General features: G+C 32.7%; 2 protein-coding genes across 2 annotated transcripts; one reads left to right on the top strand and one right to left on the bottom strand.

Annotated features, from left to right (window-relative positions):
* The first annotated feature begins 10,693 nt into the window (after positions 1 to 10,693).
* Positions 10,694 to 13,538, top strand: LOC107811752 (protein trichome birefringence-like 43). The gene is made up of 5 exons (XM_016636743.2): positions 10,694 to 11,066; positions 11,565 to 11,736; positions 12,287 to 12,465; positions 12,870 to 13,028; positions 13,135 to 13,538. The coding sequence occupies exons 1-5, from the start codon at positions 10,786 to 10,788 to the stop codon at positions 13,391 to 13,393; spliced, it is 1,050 nt and encodes a 349-aa protein (XP_016492229.1). The 5' UTR covers positions 10,694 to 10,785; the 3' UTR covers positions 13,394 to 13,538.
* Positions 13,539 to 16,686: 3,148 nt separating this feature from the next.
* On the bottom strand, positions 16,687 to 18,356 carry LOC107811753 (protein STRICTOSIDINE SYNTHASE-LIKE 10-like). Its single transcript, XM_016636744.2, has one exon. The coding sequence runs from the start codon at positions 18,125 to 18,127 to the stop codon at positions 17,114 to 17,116; it is 1,014 nt and encodes a 337-aa protein (XP_016492230.1). The 5' UTR covers positions 18,128 to 18,356; the 3' UTR covers positions 16,687 to 17,113.
* Between the last annotated feature and the right edge of the window lie 1,288 nt (positions 18,357 to 19,644).

Genomic DNA, 19,644 nt, shown 5'->3' with positions numbered 1-19,644 from the left:
CATCATGTCTCTGCATCTTATGGGCTAACATATAGCCAATTTGTCTGAAGGCGTCATAGTCTGAATGCATCATCCTCATAGCCGAAAGACAGCATGCCATGGCCTGAAGATCTCTTAATCTTGCACATTATTATTCAAAGTCATCATGGTTCGGAGGCACCAGCTTCATAGCCAGAGAACATCATTTCATAGCCTGCGAATCCTTTACTGCACAATTCATGGCCCAGGACATCATGGTCTAAGGACGTCATCCTCACCGTCTAAAGACAATCTCCATGGTCTAAAAGGAATTTGTATCATGTTTAAATTTATGCGATAATCTATATGCATCGTATTTTGGGTTTGCAGGTAATCCGGTAAGTAACCGTTATCCTAGCGGGAGCAATCTTCGCTCCAGTTTCCATTCAACGTCCATATCCTTTAATTATTTCAAACGTAACCGATCATCATCCGTTACCCATTCTCATATGATACCTACTCAAGTATACACAACCATTCTCAATCCCGATTTGTCCTATCCAGAATATTTTGTCCGTTCTTACAACAACTTCATCGGTTCGTTCCACCGTTAGATCCAAAACTACACATGGCCTGAAACCTATAAATTCAGGGATATGTAGGCAGCTCAGAAACTAGAGTACAGTCTATATTTTTTCAAATCACCCCATTCGGTCAAAATCGATCATCATTTCTTTACCCGACAACTCTTTCATCCTTCCCGGATAAAGAGGGGCAGCTATTGATACCCAATTTTTTCCTCATATTTTTCAAATATATAAATATACTTTTAAAATAGTGCATATGCATCATCATTTGATCTACAAGCATTTATCATAATTGTTTATGATTTTTAAAAGCTTTAAATCAATTTATTCCTACATTTTATTATATAAATATCTATTAATTATCTTATAAATTATTTTTTATGATGATTTTATCATCTACACTTTTTATTTACACCTATATTAGGTTTTAAATATTTTATTTATATTTTTTTATAATTACATTTGTATTTTTAGGCTAAATTGTATATTTTGCAATAATAGCCCATATGTATGTATAATTATTTTATTTATACATAAAATAACTTATATATATTTTATAATGTTAAACAATTATTTTTAATCATTTTCATGCACAAATAATATATTTTGTTATTTATCAGTTATTTGTATCAATTATTATTTATTAAAATCGGGTATTTAAAATCTGGCCCTAATTATATAACTAATTCGGACCTAAAACTACCCAAACCAGCCCAAGCCCAATACCCCTAACCCAATTACCCTTACCCATTCATTAAAGCCAACCCCAATCAGCCTAAATCCCGGCCGTTGATAAAAATTGATCAACGACCCACAACTAACGACCCCCTTCCCTTATATCCCTCCTCTCTACCCTAATCCTCACTTTTCTAAAAACCGCCGCCCTCATTTCCCCTCCCCCGTTGAACCCTAATGCCACCGCATCACCCAAATCCTCCCAAATCCCGGTCCTAATGGGATTCTTACCCTATTCCCTTACTATTTTAGGGTTCTTCCCTTATTTGGTGCTAGATTCCGGAATAACTTAGGTACTTGCCTAAATATGGCAAGTACCCCGATTTGATTCCGTCCAAATCTGTGTTTATCTTTTGAATCCAGACAAATCTCGAGTCCAAGTACGTTATTTGTGATAATTCTCTCATATCTCTCTTGATTCGCACTAAGCCCTAAAGGTTAGGGTTTCAGATCTTCTTTGATTTGAACCAAATATGGTTCAAACTCTATTTTTTTAACATTTCTTTGTCTATATTTGCTCTATTACTTATGGGTCTGTTGATTTTTGCCGATTTTGTGACTTACCTAATTTAGGGTTTCAAACTCCTTTTACTTGAACCAAATCTGGTTCGATTATAAGTTTCCTTTTTTAAGTTCCTATATATGTTTATTTTATGCTAATATGTGTTATTTTCCTTTATTCTTGTTGATTTTGTGTTTTACCCAAAATTAGGGTTTCAGTCCCTTTTTACTCGAACTAATCTGGTTCAATTTCATGTCGCTTTTGAATAATCCTTGTCTACGTTCATTTGTATGTGTTAATACATGATTCTTTTCCATTATTCTCTGCTAATTTCGGGGTTTACCTAATTTAGGGTTTCCAACCCTTTTTACTTAAATCAAATCTGGTTCGATTGAGTATTCATTTTACAATGATCTCTTGTCTGCTTGATGTGATTCTTTACCTTATTTCCTACTGGTTTTGTGTATTTTTTCACCTAAAACTTAGGGTTCAACCCTACTATTTTAAACACTGACCTCAGTATTTAAGTGAGGAATTCTTTAATGCTAGGACATTATTCGAACCCCTCCCCACTCCCCTTTGAAATAAAGTTTAGAAATCAAGTTATTTCACTCCTAGCAATACTACTCTGTGCTTTTGATTCCTGGCCGGCTGGAAGCCAAGGCCATAAATCCTCAACTGTTTTGCTTCTGTTGGTAACAATTGCTACATTGTTGGATTCTTTTTTCCTAGAGAATTGGGTTTTGTATGCTTATCCTTGAGATATGGGTGAATTATTCACTGCTGGTTACTATGTCTCTATGAACATGGGCTTTTGGAGCTGCTGTGACTCTTTGAGTTGAAGGCCTGGCCTGTCCAGGTGTATTTGGGCCTATTGCAGGCTTCCTATAGTTTTTATACTTTGTAATTCATTCATTCAATTCTGGTATGTAATAATTATTTGTAATAACAATTGGGGTATTAGTAAATTGGGAAACTGGGTTTATTTTAACATTTGCATGAGAATGGGTAGATATCTTGCCTATAGGTGTTTACTTTGCTTATTCTGCTATTGTGTTAGATAAAATGCCTATATATGTTTTCTTTGCTCATCCTGCTATTGTATGTTAGATAACCTGCCTATAGGTGTTTACTTTGCTCAAATACATTCTGCTATTGTATGTTAGATAACCTGCCTATAGGTGTTTATTTTGCTCGAATGTGCTCTGTAGATAACCTGCCTATAGGTGTTTACTTGCTCGAATAAGCTCTATGGATAACCTGCCTATTCTGCTTTTTAGATACCATTCCTATAGGGAATAAAATAACCAAAGTTCAATTTGCATTGCAGCATATTCATTAGGCATCATGATCATAGGGTCATTTATAAATTTGCATTTTTAGAAGTCATGCCCATAGGGTTCTTAATTGATTGATGTCCTATTGTCATACTTGCTCATTTAGTAAATAAGAACTAAAACCAGTTTCAATCATCAAGGGTAGGAATCATGTCTATAGAATAATAATTATCTGTGTTAAGCACTAAAATCCGTCTTTAAAACACTGCCTCGTCGAACGCCAGTAGAAAGCATGCCTATAGGAACAACTGAGTAATTCTAAATATCTCTCGTGTTTATTACTGCCAAATACTGAGTAAATCACCTAGATAGCATGTTTATAGGTTTCAACTGCTTATACTTATAATCAGTAGATAACTATGCAGTCACTTAGAAATTACTTTGCATAACTGCTCGCATGATTAAAATCCAGAATCATATAGAAATCATGTCTATAGGGCCTAACGACTTCAATTGTTGAAACTGTCAAAACGCCTAATTTGTTTGCGTGCATTTGCTGCCAAAGCGTGGAGGATAACCTGAGCCCTTATTTGCTTTTACATGAAAGTCCAATTTGTTTTGTATGTCGCCTAGTTTTTATCATTTTTGAGAAACCTAAGTTAAGTCTATAACCATCCAAAAATAGAGGTCCAAACGCCTCTTGGGCCATAGGCAAGGGACGGGTAGTGCACACATAGGGTACGATTTAGAATTGATTAGAGCGCTTTAGGTAAATAACTTAAAGATAGTAATCAGGTAGCAGAAGATGATAGTATGTGCCCGCTGAATAATATGAGTAACACCCCCATCTTGGGGGAGTTACGAAATATTATTTATGTTGTACGGGGTGATCCTTTAGGTAAAAAAACTTTGGACCCCCACTCCTATTAAAATAATTCTTTCTTTATATTTCTCTTCTCTCTTAGACTAATTCACATGATTTAAGTTCTTCTGGGACCCACCATTGTGGACCTCGAGAAATACCTAACACCTTCTGCTCGAGGTAATTTGAGCCCTTACCCGATCTTTGGTGACGCAAACTAGTAAACCCGAGTCATTTGCAATAGGTGCCCTAACACACCTTAATTTGTTAGGTGACGTCTCTCTTTTAATAACCCTTCCTCCCTTTTTAAAAGAGTTGTCAATGTCGAAACCCGATTTTGCGAGAAAAAGGGGGCGCGACATTTCGGACATAGCGGTTGTTGATTCTTTCGCGTAGTTGATTTTCTGGAGATTTTGAGGTAGCTGCCGTATTTCGCAGACCTTGTCTCTTCTTCCCTATCTCCTTGTTTACTATATTTGGTCTTAGACTATTATGGACCATATTTCCAGACTTGTATTCATATTAGATGCTCATGTACTCAGTTACACCAGGTTTTGGGAGTATTTATATTTGTACTTGTGAGATTTTTTTCGCTAAATTTAATCATTCTCTTTTCAAATTTAAAAGAATACATGGTTTATTGAGATTGTCGGCTTGCCTAGTATTGAAATAGGCGCCATCACTATGGGTTAGGTTTTGGGTCGTGACACTATAACATGCTATATATGTAGTTAAAGTAGTACAACGAAGCGTGTGTGTGTGTGTGTGTGTATATATATATATATATATATATATATATATATATATATATATATATATATATATATATATATATATATATATATATAGAGAGAGCCATATATATATATAAGAACACGAAGCGCTAGGACCACAGGGTCGGGTTCTTTTAGGGATAGACTTGTGAAGATGCAATAATCTAATTAGTATATACAATTTATCATCATCAAATATATCTATTTGTAAATTGATTCATTGACTTATAACTTACTTAGATGCATCGATGAATATTAAAAATAAAACGTTTTGACCTATATCGATTAATATTAAAAACAAAACGTCTCGACCTATATCGATTAATCTATGTCATGCATTATTAGTGATAAACGAATGAAAAATAGAAGAATTAATACTAAATCATCTTTGACATGTATATATATATATATATATATATATATATATATATATATATATATATATATATATATATATATATATATATATATATGGATACACAAATAAAAGAAACGAAAGAAGTTATTAGCATTAAGTAAACGAGTTAATAGGTCAAATTAATGACTAAACATATTTAAAATAGAATAATATTGGTTTATCAATTGATAAATTTTTCGTACGTAGTAATGTATGAGATTGATCATCAATTACAATATAGTGTATGTGTGTGTGTATGAAATTACTCATATACTTAATTATAACTTAGAAAATTTACTTAGATAGATGCTATTATAATTTATTAAAAGTAATTAGTTAATATAATTATTTATAAAAATTATGCTTATAGTTTATAATTATTTATAATAATTGTATAGTTAAATATAATAAATGATTATACTCTATAATAATTTTTTTTTATAGTTTATAATATTTTAAGAAATAAAAACACAAAAAAAATAATTTACTTTTTTTAAAAAAATAACCAACCAAAGTTGGTCGGTTTATAGTTAAACGGTCAACCCTTAATGTATCGACCAAAATTACCGACCAACTTTGGTTGGTAATTCTAAAATTAGATCTGAAATATATGGGATTTCCCCCATTTCTCTTACCTCTCTTCTCTATTTCCCTCACACAAATTCCATTCCCCACCCCGCGTCACCACTGCCCAGCTGCCGCCGTTGCCGCTGCTAGCCACTGCCCAGCTGCCACCCCTCCTTCTCCACCTCCTAGAAATTCTAGGTTTGAATTACAACTTATTTCTTTTGTGTATAAATTTAATATTTTGTTAATTAGTTATGAATTAGTTAATTAGTATTTCAATTGATTATTTAACTTCGCATTTTATTGAAATCTAGGGTTTATGTCTTGTTTTAATTGAATTGATTACATATGGTATAAATTGAATGTTTAAGTTTGTATTGTTTTGAATAGTTTAGTTAGAATTGAATTTAGTTTTTAGGATTTGTTCTTGTGAATCGAACTTTTAGGGTATGGGTTGAACTTTTAGGATATGAATTGAACTTTTAGGATATAAATTAAACTTCTAGTTTATGTTTAAACTCTTAAGATATGAATTGAATTGAGTTTTTAGGATTTGTTCTTGTGAGTTGGACTTTTAGGATATAAATTAAACTTTTAGTTTATGTTTAAACTCTTAGGATATGAATTGAACTTTTAGTTTATGTTTAAACTCTTAGGATATGAATTGAACTTTTAGTTTATGTTAAACTCTTAGGATATGAATTGAATTGAGTTTTTAGGATTTGTTCTTGTGAATTGAACTTTTAGGGTATGGGTTGAACTTTTAGGATATGAATTGAATTTTTTGGATATGAATTGAACTTTTAGGATATAAATTGAACCTTTTGGATATGAATTGAACTTTTAGGATATAAATTGAACTTTTAGTTTATGTTTAAACTCTTATGAAATGAATTTAATTTTTAGTTTATGTTTAAACTTTTAGGATATGAATTGAACTTATAGTTTATAATTAATTATATTTACTATAATTTAATTTTTGGTGTAATTAAAAAAAATAATTATCTTGAATTAACTAAAAAAGATTTAATTAATTTATAATTGTAGAATAAATTAATTTGTTCTTATTTTATTTGTATAGATGGAACACCGTACTTGGATGTACAATAGAAATTATCCTAATCGGCGGGGATTGCGGGAGGATTTTGTAGAAGGGCTTGATGACTTTATTAGAAATGCAATGTCACTTTCACCATACCAAAGTGAAGGAGTAATTAGGTGCCCTTGTGTCATGTGCGATTGTATGAAGTTTAAAAAATCGGAGGAAGTTAAGCTTCATCTTTATAGAAAGGGGTTTATAGAGAATTACTTTGTGTGGACTAATCATGGAGAGATCGATAGTAGTTGTGGAATATTTCATAACATGGTTGTTGGTGAAAGTAGTAGGTCAGTGGAGAATACAAATCATGATTCTAGAATTCAGGATATGGTTGCGGATGCTTTTGGGATGTACTTCGGGGGTGAGCCCAATGAAAATGTTGAACAAACTCCTAATGATGATGCAAAATATTTTTATGAACAGTTAGAGGAAGCTGGTCGTCTACTACGTGAAGGAAGTCCGCACTCTGAGCTGTCTATTGAAGTTAGATTACTAAGTATCAAATCTGATTGGAATATTTCTCAAGCAGCCATGGACTCTTTCATTGACCTTATGAGTGAACTAGTTGACCCAAATATCAATTTACCTAGTGATTTCTATAAGGCAAAGAGATTGGTTTTTAAGTTAGGACTTTCGTCAATGAGAATTGATTGTTGTGAAGATGGTTGCATGTTATATTATAAAGATGATGCAACTTTAGAAAGTTGTAAATTTTGCGAAAAGCCTCGTTTCAAGAGGCTTTCCAGCGGGAATATGGTCGTTGTAAAGACGATGCATTATTTACCTCTTTTACCTAGGTTAAAGAGGTTATATGCGTCGATGAGTTTTGCTCCTCATATGAGATGGCACTTTGAAAATAGAAGACCACCTGGTGTTATGCGTCATCCTTCAGATGGAGAGGCTTGGAAGCACTTTGTTATCGTAGTTGTTGGGTTTTTGGTTGGATTTGTGGTGATTTGGTGGTTGTTAGAGTTGAATTGGGGGTATTGGTATGCTGTTTTGATTTGGCAGGTGGTATAGCTACCAAAACATGTATTTTCTGTAAAAATTAAACCCAGAAAACCAACCAACCTTGGTCGGTTACTAATAAATAAAACAAATTGCAGTTTTCCGACCAATTTTGGTTGGTTAATGTACAATGAATTTCCAGAATTCAACATTACCGACCAACTTTGGTCGGTTTTCTGCCTACCCAGTCCAGTTTACCCACCAAAGTTGGTCGGTTTTTTTAAATTTTAATAATTTAAAAATATATATTTTTCAATACCGACCAACTTTGGTCGGTACAAAAAATTAATAAATTTAATACATCGACCAAGCCTGGTCGGTTAAGTTAAATTAATAAAATAATATTCCGACCAAGTTTGGTCGGTAATCCTATTAAAGTGTCATATAGTCGTGTAGAGCATACCAACCAAGGTTGGTCGGTAATTTTCAACCAACTTTGGTCGGTATTCCTTTCCGACCTCTAAAATACCGTCCACACTTAAATGGTCGCGTTTTGGACGGTTATTGGCCATTACCAACCAAAGTTGGTCGGTTTTTTGGTCGGTTTTAGCGAATTTCTAGTAGTGAAAATTTAGGACACTAAGTCCTTAGTTTTCAACTTCAGGATACTTAATCCTGAAGTTTGAGTAAATTGGCTAATCTTTAAATATATTATAAATTGCGAATATATTTTTAATAGTGCGCTTAAAAGTGACTATTGCTTTACTTCGCCCGCACAAATAGGATGATTCGGTGTCACCATTAAAATAGTTTTAAGTTAGAATCATGGGAAGCGCTTCTACCAATCGCCAAATTTATCATACAGTGATCATTAGAATTTTTCATATGGGAAACTTTTGGCGATCACTAGAAGCACTTCCCAAAATTCTAGTCGGAGGCCATTTTTTCAAGATTTTTTTCACCTGAATCAAAATTTAAACTGTGATCCTAATATGATCCGCCCAACATAATTTATGCTACCAGATGATTTCAGATTAAAAATTATCCAAAAAGTCATAGGCATCAGAAGTTAAGGGATATACTTGCAAAAAAAAAAAAGTTTGTGTCAGTTAAATGGACGGAGGGAATAATTAATAAATATTTTGAAAATTTTAACATTTATTTCTTTTACGGGATATTTGGGCCAAGAAATACACAGCTGCCAAAAGCTCGAGCTTTTGAAAGTACTTTCATCTGAGAGTTTGTTCGGCCAAGATGCCAAAAACTACTTATTTTGAAAAGTACTTTTAAAACAAAAGTATTTTTCGAAAAAGTATTTTTAGAAATTAACAATTTGTGTTTAGCCGATTCGTTTGAGAAGTACTTTTTACGATATTTGATAAGCAAATTATGTTTGGCGAATCTTTTCAAAAGTATTTTTGAGTATTAAATTATGATAAAGGACAATAAAGATTAGTTTACATTCGCATTATTTAAAAAAGAAAAATCTTAAATATTTATTATGAAAGAATTTAATTAATTTTTTATTTTTATGTAATTATATTAAAGTATAAAACATAAAGTAATATATATTAAGATTTTAATCAATATAAAATATAAGTATATAAAAGCAATAATATTAGTATGAACACATTTTCTTACAAGTTACCGTGTATAAAAAAACACTATCAATTCTTGAGAAAAATAAATTAGGAAGTATTATATTATGTCAACTATATTTTATGCATGCACGCCAAGAAAATATATAAATAAAACTACAAAGTGGATATCATATAATATTGGTATACTATAAGAGAAAAAAAATCATATATTATAAAGAAAGTGCTTGGATCCGGTGATTAGCCTTGTTATTTCAAAGAGTAATAGGAGACCAAAAAAAGAAATAATGGCGGAAGAGAAAAGAAGATATCTATTTTTAGTAGACAGATTATTCCAAATAGGAAAAAGAGAATTAAGAAAGATAAAAATACGGTAAATATAAATAAATTAAAAAGAAAGGGATGGTAGAAAGAAAAAAAGTAAAAGTTAAATTAATAAGGGATGATTGAAGCAATATAATTTTATAGTAAGGATATTTTTGTCTTGAAAAAATTAATTTTTTGTTTCTGCTTTTTGGAACAAGCTAGAATTTGTAGCTTCTTCCCAAAAATAAAAAAACTGTTTCTGTTGGTGCTTAAAAACACTTCTCTGTTTTGGCCAAATTAAACACCTTATATTTTCAAATAAGTACATTTTTTGGCCAAAATAATACTTTTGACATCTTAGAAGCTTGGCCAAACAGGCTCTAAGATTTAAACATTGTTTAGGAATAAAATTGCTTATTATCTAATTAAAGTAAAAAAATTATACTTGAGATTAATTTAGTTAACTAGACAATAAATGGAATTTATACTTATCAAAGCGTTTACACAAATGTTATAAGGACAATTTTTTTCTTTTTAAGAGCACCTTTCAGGCAAGCATAGTTGGAAACTCGACAATCCTGATTCCTGATTACCAGAAGCTCAGTTAGACTCTCAAAATTAGAAAATTATCAAAGCCTCGCTATATCAACTACAACTAGTATTCGTATTAATAAAAAAAACAAAAACAAACAAACAATCAAGATGAGGCAAATAAGGAAGGCATTAGTGTGAATCAATTTTTAACTACAGATTTCATTAATCTAGTTATGAAACAAGAGATTTATTAATAATATTTATTACTTGACTTAGTTTGTTCTTCTACATAAGTAATACCGATAAATGTAGACCATCATTTATCATGCACTTTCCGTTAACATAATTTCCAATCCGATTACATTAGATCTACATGGTTTAAAAGTATGCCCATTCTCTTCATAATAATTGAAGAAATTCAATAAAAAGAAGAATATTATATGATGAGACATTTATACACTATATAGGAGAGTCCTGCTAACTCTTCCATCCTTATCTACACAGAGGTATATTTGCCTCAACATTCTCAAAAATAGAGTTTGGAACTCACAGAAACACTTACACATACAATTTATGATATCTAGATAGAAAATTGACAGAAAAAAGAGCATAAACCTTTTCTTTTTTTGGCTTCTTATAGTGATGGGTAGTTTTTCTCTAGCTGTTGGTGCAGCTTCTGCACTATTTGTACTTCTTTGCATGTTGAACAATGTACATGGGAAATTGATCAATGATTTAAACCATTTGGGAACCAACGGCTGTGATCTCTTCCAAGGAAATTGGGTTTCTGATGATTCTTACCCTCTATACGATTCATCGGTTTGTCCATTCATTGAAAAGCAGTTTGATTGCTTAAAGAATGGAAGACCAGATAAGGATTATCTCAAGTATAGATGGCAACCCACTGGGTGCAATTTACCTAGGTACATTCTGTTATTTTCGTGTGACCTATAAGTCACCGGTTGGAACCGCGAAAGCAGTCACTAATGCTTGCATTAGAGTCAGCTGTCTATATCTACATCACACCCCTCGGGGTGCGGCCCTTTCCCGCAGAGGCGAATGTAGCACTATAAGTACGGGTTCAATTGAACCCATAACTTTTGATGCAAACCATAAATTTATATGTAATATCTATTAAATTGAAATAAATAGTAGACATAAACCCATAATTTTAAAATTATAATGGGTTCAATACAAAAAAAATCTTAAAAGTTGAACCCATAAAGTTTAAATCCTTGATCCGTCTCTGCTTCCCCGGACCCTGTGTGAATGCGAAATGCCTTTTGACCCTTTTTTTCTTGAATCTGTGTTTTTAATATCTTTTTTCTTTCTTGTAATTTAAAACATTGACATTGGCTGTTTTATCTTTTTACCTTCTGTTTTTTGTTAATTTACACTTAGATGTATGTTGTGTTTTGTAGGTTTAATGCTACAGAATTTCAACTCAAAATGAAGGGGAAGCGGTTGATGTTTGTAGGAGATTCACTAAGCCTTGATCAATGGCAATCTCTCACTTGTATGCTACATGCAGCGGATTCAAAAGCTGAGTATACCTTCAAAAGGATAGGAGAAACTTCAATCTTCACATTCCCAGTATGTTTTTCCTACTAATGTCATATTTAACTCATTTAAAATCTTGAGCCAATTTGGACTGCACGCATATATAGAATGGACCAATAAGATAACTTATTAAATGTTAAAACATAGATAATAGGTGGTCTCTTTTTTTTTTTTGGCGTTTGACTTGTTTAATATGCCATGATAAATAAAGAAAAAAACTTTTATCAATTTTCATTCGGTATATAACAAACTATAAAGGAACAAATAAATAAATGAAAAATGACATGAGTTGAATAGGTTGAGTTACGACTATTAGTTTCGTCTCAATTGACTCCCTCATCCTAACACAAGTAAACATTGGGCAAATTATAACCTATACTGATTTTAACCTACCCAAATGTAGTTAAATCCGTCTAATCGGCATCCCTAACTTTTTCATCACTAATTCATTGTCAATAACGAGTCGTGTTGATAACTAATTTATTCTCTAAAATGTTACGGTGATCTAGATTAGAATGTTAATCAAGTTCTTTAATTTCCAAGTGCCTTATGTTTGATTCTTGAATACATTGCCAAAATGCAGAAATACAACACGTCGTACTTGATACTCCGAGATGTTTTCCTAGTAGACATTATTACAAAGAACAACGGGACGCGAGTGTTAATGCTGGATTCTCTCAGTGCTGCTGCTCAATGGAAAGAAATGGATGTCCTCATCTTTGATTCTTGGCATTGGTGGCTTCATAGTGGCAGAAAACAAGCGTAAGTACTCTTCAATCAGTTTCCCATATTTCTACCTTCATTAATATAGAGTATAGATTTTGTTCACTATGTCTCTGTGTGGCCATAAGTCACGGGTTCGAGCAGTTGAATCAACTACTAATGCTTGCATCAGGGTAGACTACCTATATACTGCTCTTCCTCGGATCGTGCATGAACGTGTGATGCTTTGTGCCCGAACTGTCTTTTTAGATTTTTTGCCCTATCACTTAATTTTAACAAGTGTACATGTTATTAACTAATGTTTGTCATATAAATTTACTTGTAATTATCTTATAAGAGAATTTAATTTATTAAATATTTTTTGCATCGTCAATACATCAAACCTACTTTCATTATTTGATGGAATTCTAGGTTTGGTCATTTTATTATGATTGGTTTTGCAGTTGGGATCTTGTTCAAGATGGCAACTCTACATACAAAGACGCACCCCGGTTAACCCTATACGAGAAAGCACTGAATACCTGGGGAAAATGGGTGGATTCAGAAGTTGATACAAGAAAAACTAAAATATTTTTCCAAGGAGTTTCTCCTGACCACGACAAGTGAGTTTAAGACAATTTTTATACTTACTAGCATGCATGGTAAACATACTATAAAATAAATTTAAGTTTTGTGCACTGACAGTATGATATTTGACAATAAAATCAGTTGTGCCGGAGTAACGCAACCATTGAAGAGTACACAAGGACCTCATCCAGGAGAACTGGTACTAGAGAAGGTTTTGAGAGGGATGAGTAAACCAGTTCATTTATTGAACGTGACAACATTGTCACAGTACAGAGCAGACGGACATCCTTCAGTTTATGGGTTTGGTGGACACAGGAACATAGACTGCACTCATTGGTGCGTGGCTGGTGTTGCTGATACTTGGAATCTGCTCTTAAGTGCAGTTCTTGATCAATTATAGATCACCATTATTTAAAGAGAGAAGAGGGAGGAATACCAGTCCTCAGTTTTTCTTATCTTTTTTTGGGGATAAAAGAGAGTAAAAATATGTATTACAAAGGTTATGTTCCAATTTGCTTTGAAAACTGAGGTAGCATTTCTTCTTCTTTCTCTATCTAGTATATTACTGGGATAGGAGTAATTGAAATGAAGAGTTAATTTTGGAAATTCATCTTTACCTTTAATCCCAACTCGAAATATTAAAAATACACAAAAAATACGAGGCATTATCGTACAAAAACTTAGAAGAATTAACCCAAATAGCCGTCCACTCAATCAACTAAACTAAAAATAGCCAATGGAGGTATAATATGTGCATAATGTTTGTATTATACATGTATAATTATGTATAATCAGTGTATAATCTATGTATATGGTTAGGAAAAGTAAACAATGAATGTTGCCGGCTATTTGTGTAAAGATCCCAAAAACTTAATCCACTATACTTGGAAGTTTTTCAAATTGAAAAAGGTTGCTGATTATAAATAATGCATCTCAAGTCCGAAAAAAATGCTCATTGACGTCTAAGAAAGCCCACAACTGCATATCAGAGTTCTTACTTTTGTTTCTTTCTTTTTTGTTTTTCTCCTCTGAGACATGATTATAAGTATATGAGTTGATAGGAAATTGGTGAACCGAAGACATGCAATATTTGGTTACTGTTTCTTAGGAATCATGTCATCGTTCACATTGACATGAAGAAAGGCTCAAGAGTACATAAGATTGATTCAATCAGTTGGGGATATGTCTGGAAAGAAATGGATATGTTGTTTAATACATGGCATTAGTGAAATCGCACAGGGAAAAAACAAACGTAAGATACATTGGATGTAACTAGGGGTGTCAAAATCAGCCTAAAAGGACATGACCCTTCCAACCCACCCAAGTTTGAGCTGCCCATTTTGTTAGCTTAGCCTATTTTGGCCCGCTCAGTTCAGCCCATTTAAATTTGAGCTAATATATATAGCCCAAATTGGCCCATGAGAAATCTTATCAAAATATTTTTGGAAAAACCTTTTTGTTTTTGTTTTTTATGTTATATATAGCTATAATAAAGAGCAAAAAAGGTTTTTAAAATTTTGTTTGGTAATTAAATAGGTTGTAAGAAGTCAAAGAAATAAATTAAAATTTGATAAGAATTGGGCAGGTTGGATTATGACCCGCTCTTTAGTTCATCTTGGTCCAGTCCGTTCAGCCCAAGTAATCTTTGAGCGGGTCATTGACTCGCCTTTATAAACTCGGTTCATTTTTACCCGTCCAAATTCAACTTAACCCGCTCATTTGACACCTCTAAATATAACATTCAAGATGGCAGTAGAACATACAAAGATATGGATGGAAAGGAACTTTAATTTACAACTTACAAGAAAGCAATAAATACATGGGCAAGCATCAAGATGAGCTGAGATTCTAATCCTAACTCCACAAAAACTAGAGTCTTTTTCAAGGAATTTCTTTTGTCCATGGGGAGTAATTAACTTTCATTCTTTCTCTTAACTAATTGTTGTTTTCCTTAAGGATGGCAATTAATATCTTGAAATTAATTTTTTTTTTATTATTAGTATACTCAGTCCAGGAAGAGTACATCCAGGAGAAATAGAGGTTGAGAAAGTTTTGAAAACCACGTCAAAGTTATTCGTTCGTTTAATCAACATAACGAGTTTGTCACAGTATAGAGTTATCATATGGATTGCATGCTCTGTTGTTTACCTACGGTCCCTGATGTTTGGAATCAACTCCTTTACCACCTTCTTATTTCATAGTTTTAGCATATTTTTTCTTTATATATTTCATAACACTTGCCTGGAAATTTACACGAAATTGCAGTCCCATTAAACCTGGGAAATACATTTTTGCAACTCGGAGTATGTATTTTGCCCAATTTTTCTACTACCTCTAACAAGAAGAGCAAGTTCAACTGATACTTAATGATCTTTTTATACATTCAAGACAATAGCTCTTTCTTTTGATGAAATGACTAGCCAGCTATAGCTAGGACCATAGGCAAGTAGTTTGGTTGTTATTAAATGAAAGATATGGCCAGTTTCCTATCCATCCAAACCTCCATAACTTAATGTTTTTAAGGGTCGTTTGGTTCAATTGTTGAATAGACAAGAATACCCGATGGGCTGGATTATCACAGGAGGTTAGCTATCACATCTTCTATGTATACATGTGATAGTTAATAGTACTAGTACCATTTTGATATAAAACCTATATCGGTATTAGCTAATACCCATAACTTAACATGGGATAAATACAATATCAAATTCTATTGCAGAGTTAGTATCCTTATCCATGTAACCAAATGACCATGGTAATGTTTAAATTGATAAAAATGGAACTTATCAATTTATCAATTTTTGTCCATGTAACCAAAGTATCCTTGCTATCAATAGACTTTAAAAAAGCTTATGGTGTTGGTCAACGACTCAACGTCAACCAAACAGACAAGTAAATGCCGAGTGCCACCTAACAATTTTAAAAACTCAATTTGCAAGTGCATTCATATCATCTGCACTACATAAAATAGTGTCTTTATCAGTGTCGTCTCTCTCAGAATCATTATCTCTATCAAAATCAACAACTTTTAATTAACCTCGTATTTTTTTTATCGGAAACCTATAAAATTCCATATTCTCAATTGGCGGTAGATCTATGATTTTGAGAAGATGGATACACTATTACGAAAAGGTGAATCCATGAAGTAAATTTTAAGAGTTCAACATTTAGTTTTTACTATTGCACTAATTATAATTTAGAATTACAAGTTAATAATTAATTTTGTTAAATTAGTATTTTTCTTATATCTATATCTATACTCAATGAAAATATTGGGATCAGTTGAACTCATTGAATATATGCTACATCATACACTGTTACTAGTTTTAAAACACATATTTTGTTTAATCATATAAGATTTTATGGTAACAAAAGAAGAATAGGAATTATAATATGTGAAAATTCTAAGAGAATAAACTAAACAAAAGAAAGAAAAAGAAAAGTAAATTATTTAATACCCATCTCCAAAAAGTGACACCATGACTTGTCCATCTCCAGTGGGTAACCTCGTTCTAAAAAAAAGAATTTTTTTAAAAGATTGAACTCACGATCTCACTTAGACAGTTATGCACCAAATAACCATCGTATCATGTGATACTTTGCGCTCGAGCGCACTATGACAGAGGCGAATTTAGGATTTAAAATTTTTGGGTTCCTATCGTAATTTTAAGTTAATATATAATAATAACTGGGTTCGCAATAAGATATTTATAAATATTTAGAAGATTTCTTAATAGAAATACAATGTCTATGCAAAAGTTAGTGGGTTCCGAGGAACCCAGTTACAACACTCTAGATCCGCCGCTAAGTGCACACATATATATTTAAATATTTTTTAGAAAATAAAATATTAATATATATAAATCAGGGAGGGAGAGAAACATGGGTTCACATACCCGTGTTCTCAATGACAAAAAGAACCCCACGGGTTTAACATTTTTTTGGTGGTTTCAGAATTTTAGAGACAACCACTTATAAGCTGCTGTTTTATTAGTGTTGTCCCTGAACATATGATGATGATCAAATATTCTTAAACAATTATAAATTGAACAAACATTCCAGAAAGACAAAAAATTATCCAAAAGAATGGATATTTTATCCTCAACATCACTTATAAGCTTCAAGATAGTCCATAAACTCCTAGAAATGGCATCATAACAGAACCAAACCATAACTTGCCATGTTTTTCCTCAACTTCACTAATATACCTCAATGTCTTGCCATCTTCATCTTCCAAAACTTCCAACATTCGTCCATTTGCGCTTAGCTTGATTGCAGTAGCAGATGTTTTTGCATGCAAAGCAACCCAAAATTCTCCTCTCGAATTTATTCTAATGTTGTCTGGGAATCCTGGCACATCTGCAAATATGTCGTGTCGTCCCGCGTAGGGACCTTTAATCCAATACCTTATTATTCTACAATTTGCAGTTTCAGCCACTAACACAAAGGACCGGTCTTTGTTCAATGCTACACCATTTGCAAAAGCAAGGCCTCTTAATACAACTGTTACTTTTTTGGTCGACTTATCATATTTCATAAGCCTGCCTGTTGTATCTCCACTTACAAATGCAGCAAAATATTGCCTGCGCTGGTATTTTGTGCTTGAATCCGTGAAGTAAATTACATTATTCTGATTATCAATATCCATGTCGTTTGTGAAAATCAATGGCTTGCCTTCAAATTTTTGGACTAGTGGGGTAGTTAATCCTCCTTTTGGTCCTACAACTTGAAGTCCTAAATAAGCATCAGCAATGTAAAGGTCACCAGTTTTCTTATCAAATCTTATGCCCAATGGCCTTCCACATATATGTTCCATTTCAGGAGCAGATGGCTGAGTACAATTATTTCTTTCAGAAGAGGTGACTGCAAAATCAGCCCAAGTTTGAGCTTGTTCTTGCCACTTAAGAATACGGCCATCGGCAACTCCTGTATAGGGGCCTTCTCCATTTGGATCGAAAGCAATGCTCTCTGGTCCAACTGCTCCTTTCAGTTGGATTATCTCTGCTTTTGGGAGGAGATTTTCGGAGCTTGGTATTGGAGAAGGTTCCAACATATTTTCGGAGTTGAAGGCTAAAATTACTGAAATAAGTGTAAGTGCTGTTGTAGCACTCAACAGTAGCTTTGAAGTATTCATGTGGAGTATTGTCTTTTGGTTACAAGTTAGAAAAAATGGTGTGAGGTTATGTTGGGGTTTTCTTCTTTTATAGGACGTTTGAGTTTGGTTTGTATTAAGAGCAGACTGACTTTACACATGGACCTCAATGTCGTCTGAGAGTGTGACGTAAATTGTTAGTCAGAGAACAAACAAAGTAGCGATGGAGAAAGACTTACGTACTCTATAGTATTAATGACTGAAAATGAACTTCTATTGTCAAAAAGGGACGGTAGAAACTTGGGATAGAAAAGCGGACGTTGATAAAGCAATTATAATAAGAGAGAGGGGAAGATTTGATTTGTTGTGGGAGCTTTAACTTAATTAGTTCAAGATTTAAGCGAGATTGACTATCAACATCGGCCCGTAAAAGAAACATTCTTTCTTTCCAAATATCAACCACTAAAGTACTAATGTCACAATTAAAGGAAAAAGGATTGATGGCATTATTCCGAGGATCAAGTAACTCTCAACATTCTTAAAGATTGGCTATTTGGATATTGACTATAAGTTCATGAAGTGTACTACAATAAGTTTAATTATTCAACATGTAGCTAACTCTTAATATTAAATCTGATATGATAACTTGAAAACTTAGGATGATGATAACCTACTATAGTTAGTTAAATTGTACCGTTTGTGTAAAAATTATTTGCGCTGCTAATATATAACTGAAACTTTTTGATTATTGGGTACTAACTAAACCATCCTAATTACAAAGACATCAATACATGAAAGATTATGTATATACTGATATGGCTACTAAGTAATGTAGCTCATTATCCAGCGCATTTTACACTAGTTTCCGGAAGATAGCATGCGATCAAGTACTTATACATGGTTCATGTATAAGAACATCCCATAGTATAATCGATTTGGTTTTGGTTTTTATTGGGGTTTTTGTGGTTAGTGGTGTGAACATAAAATAGAGGGAAATGAATTTGAAAAGATCCTTCTTGCAAATTAACTTTATCCTTCGTTGAAAAAGAGAGGAAAAATCTTGTGCTTATATAGAGATATACTTCTTCTATATATTAAAAAGTTTACAAGAAAACAAGTCTCAAGGTATCATCACTTGCTTGAATTTGGATTTGAATTTGGTCAAATGATTTGATGGATTGATTTTTTTGACCAACAAATATAAGTTTATTTGTTAGTTTAGTTTTTCCCTCATTTTATTTTTCGCTGGTTTTTCACAAACAGCCACTAGAAAGGATTTTTGCTATATATACCTAGCCTTTCCCTCGTATTTTTCCTTACAAAAATTTTGAAATCTCTTCTTTCTTTTTGCATTATTTTCTAATAAAATATTAGTATTTGAAGTACCGCTATAACAATGAGGCTTATCCGTTCTATCGTGAAAGAGTACTAGGAGGAGGATAAAGTTCCTTTATTAAGAACATACTGTGAAATTAGTGGACTATGGATATATTTTTCTTCTTCTATTTCTGTTATAACGTTTCAGTATTAATATTTTTCGAATATAGAAATATAACAGT

Source organism: Nicotiana tabacum, chromosome 2 (assembly GCF_000715075.1).
Source record: "Nicotiana tabacum cultivar K326 chromosome 2, ASM71507v2, whole genome shotgun sequence".
NCBI lineage: Eukaryota > Viridiplantae > Streptophyta > Magnoliopsida > Solanales > Solanaceae > Nicotiana > Nicotiana tabacum.
This window is presented reverse-complemented; position numbering and strand designations above follow the sequence as displayed.

Coding starts and splice junctions, on each gene's coding strand:
- LOC107811752 (XM_016636743.2), top strand. CDS start 10,786: ATGGGTAGTTTTTCTCTAGCTGTTGGTGCAGCTTCTGCACTATTTGTA. Junction 11,067..11,564: donor ACTGGGTGCAATTTACCTAG/GTACATTCTGTT, acceptor TGTGTTTTGTAG/GTTTAATGCTACAGAATTTC. Junction 11,737..12,286: donor CTTCAATCTTCACATTCCCA/GTATGTTTTTCC, acceptor GCCAAAATGCAG/AAATACAACACGTCGTACTT.
- LOC107811753 (XM_016636744.2), bottom strand. CDS start 18,127: ATGAATACTTCAAAGCTACTGTTGAGTGCTACAACAGCACTTACACTT.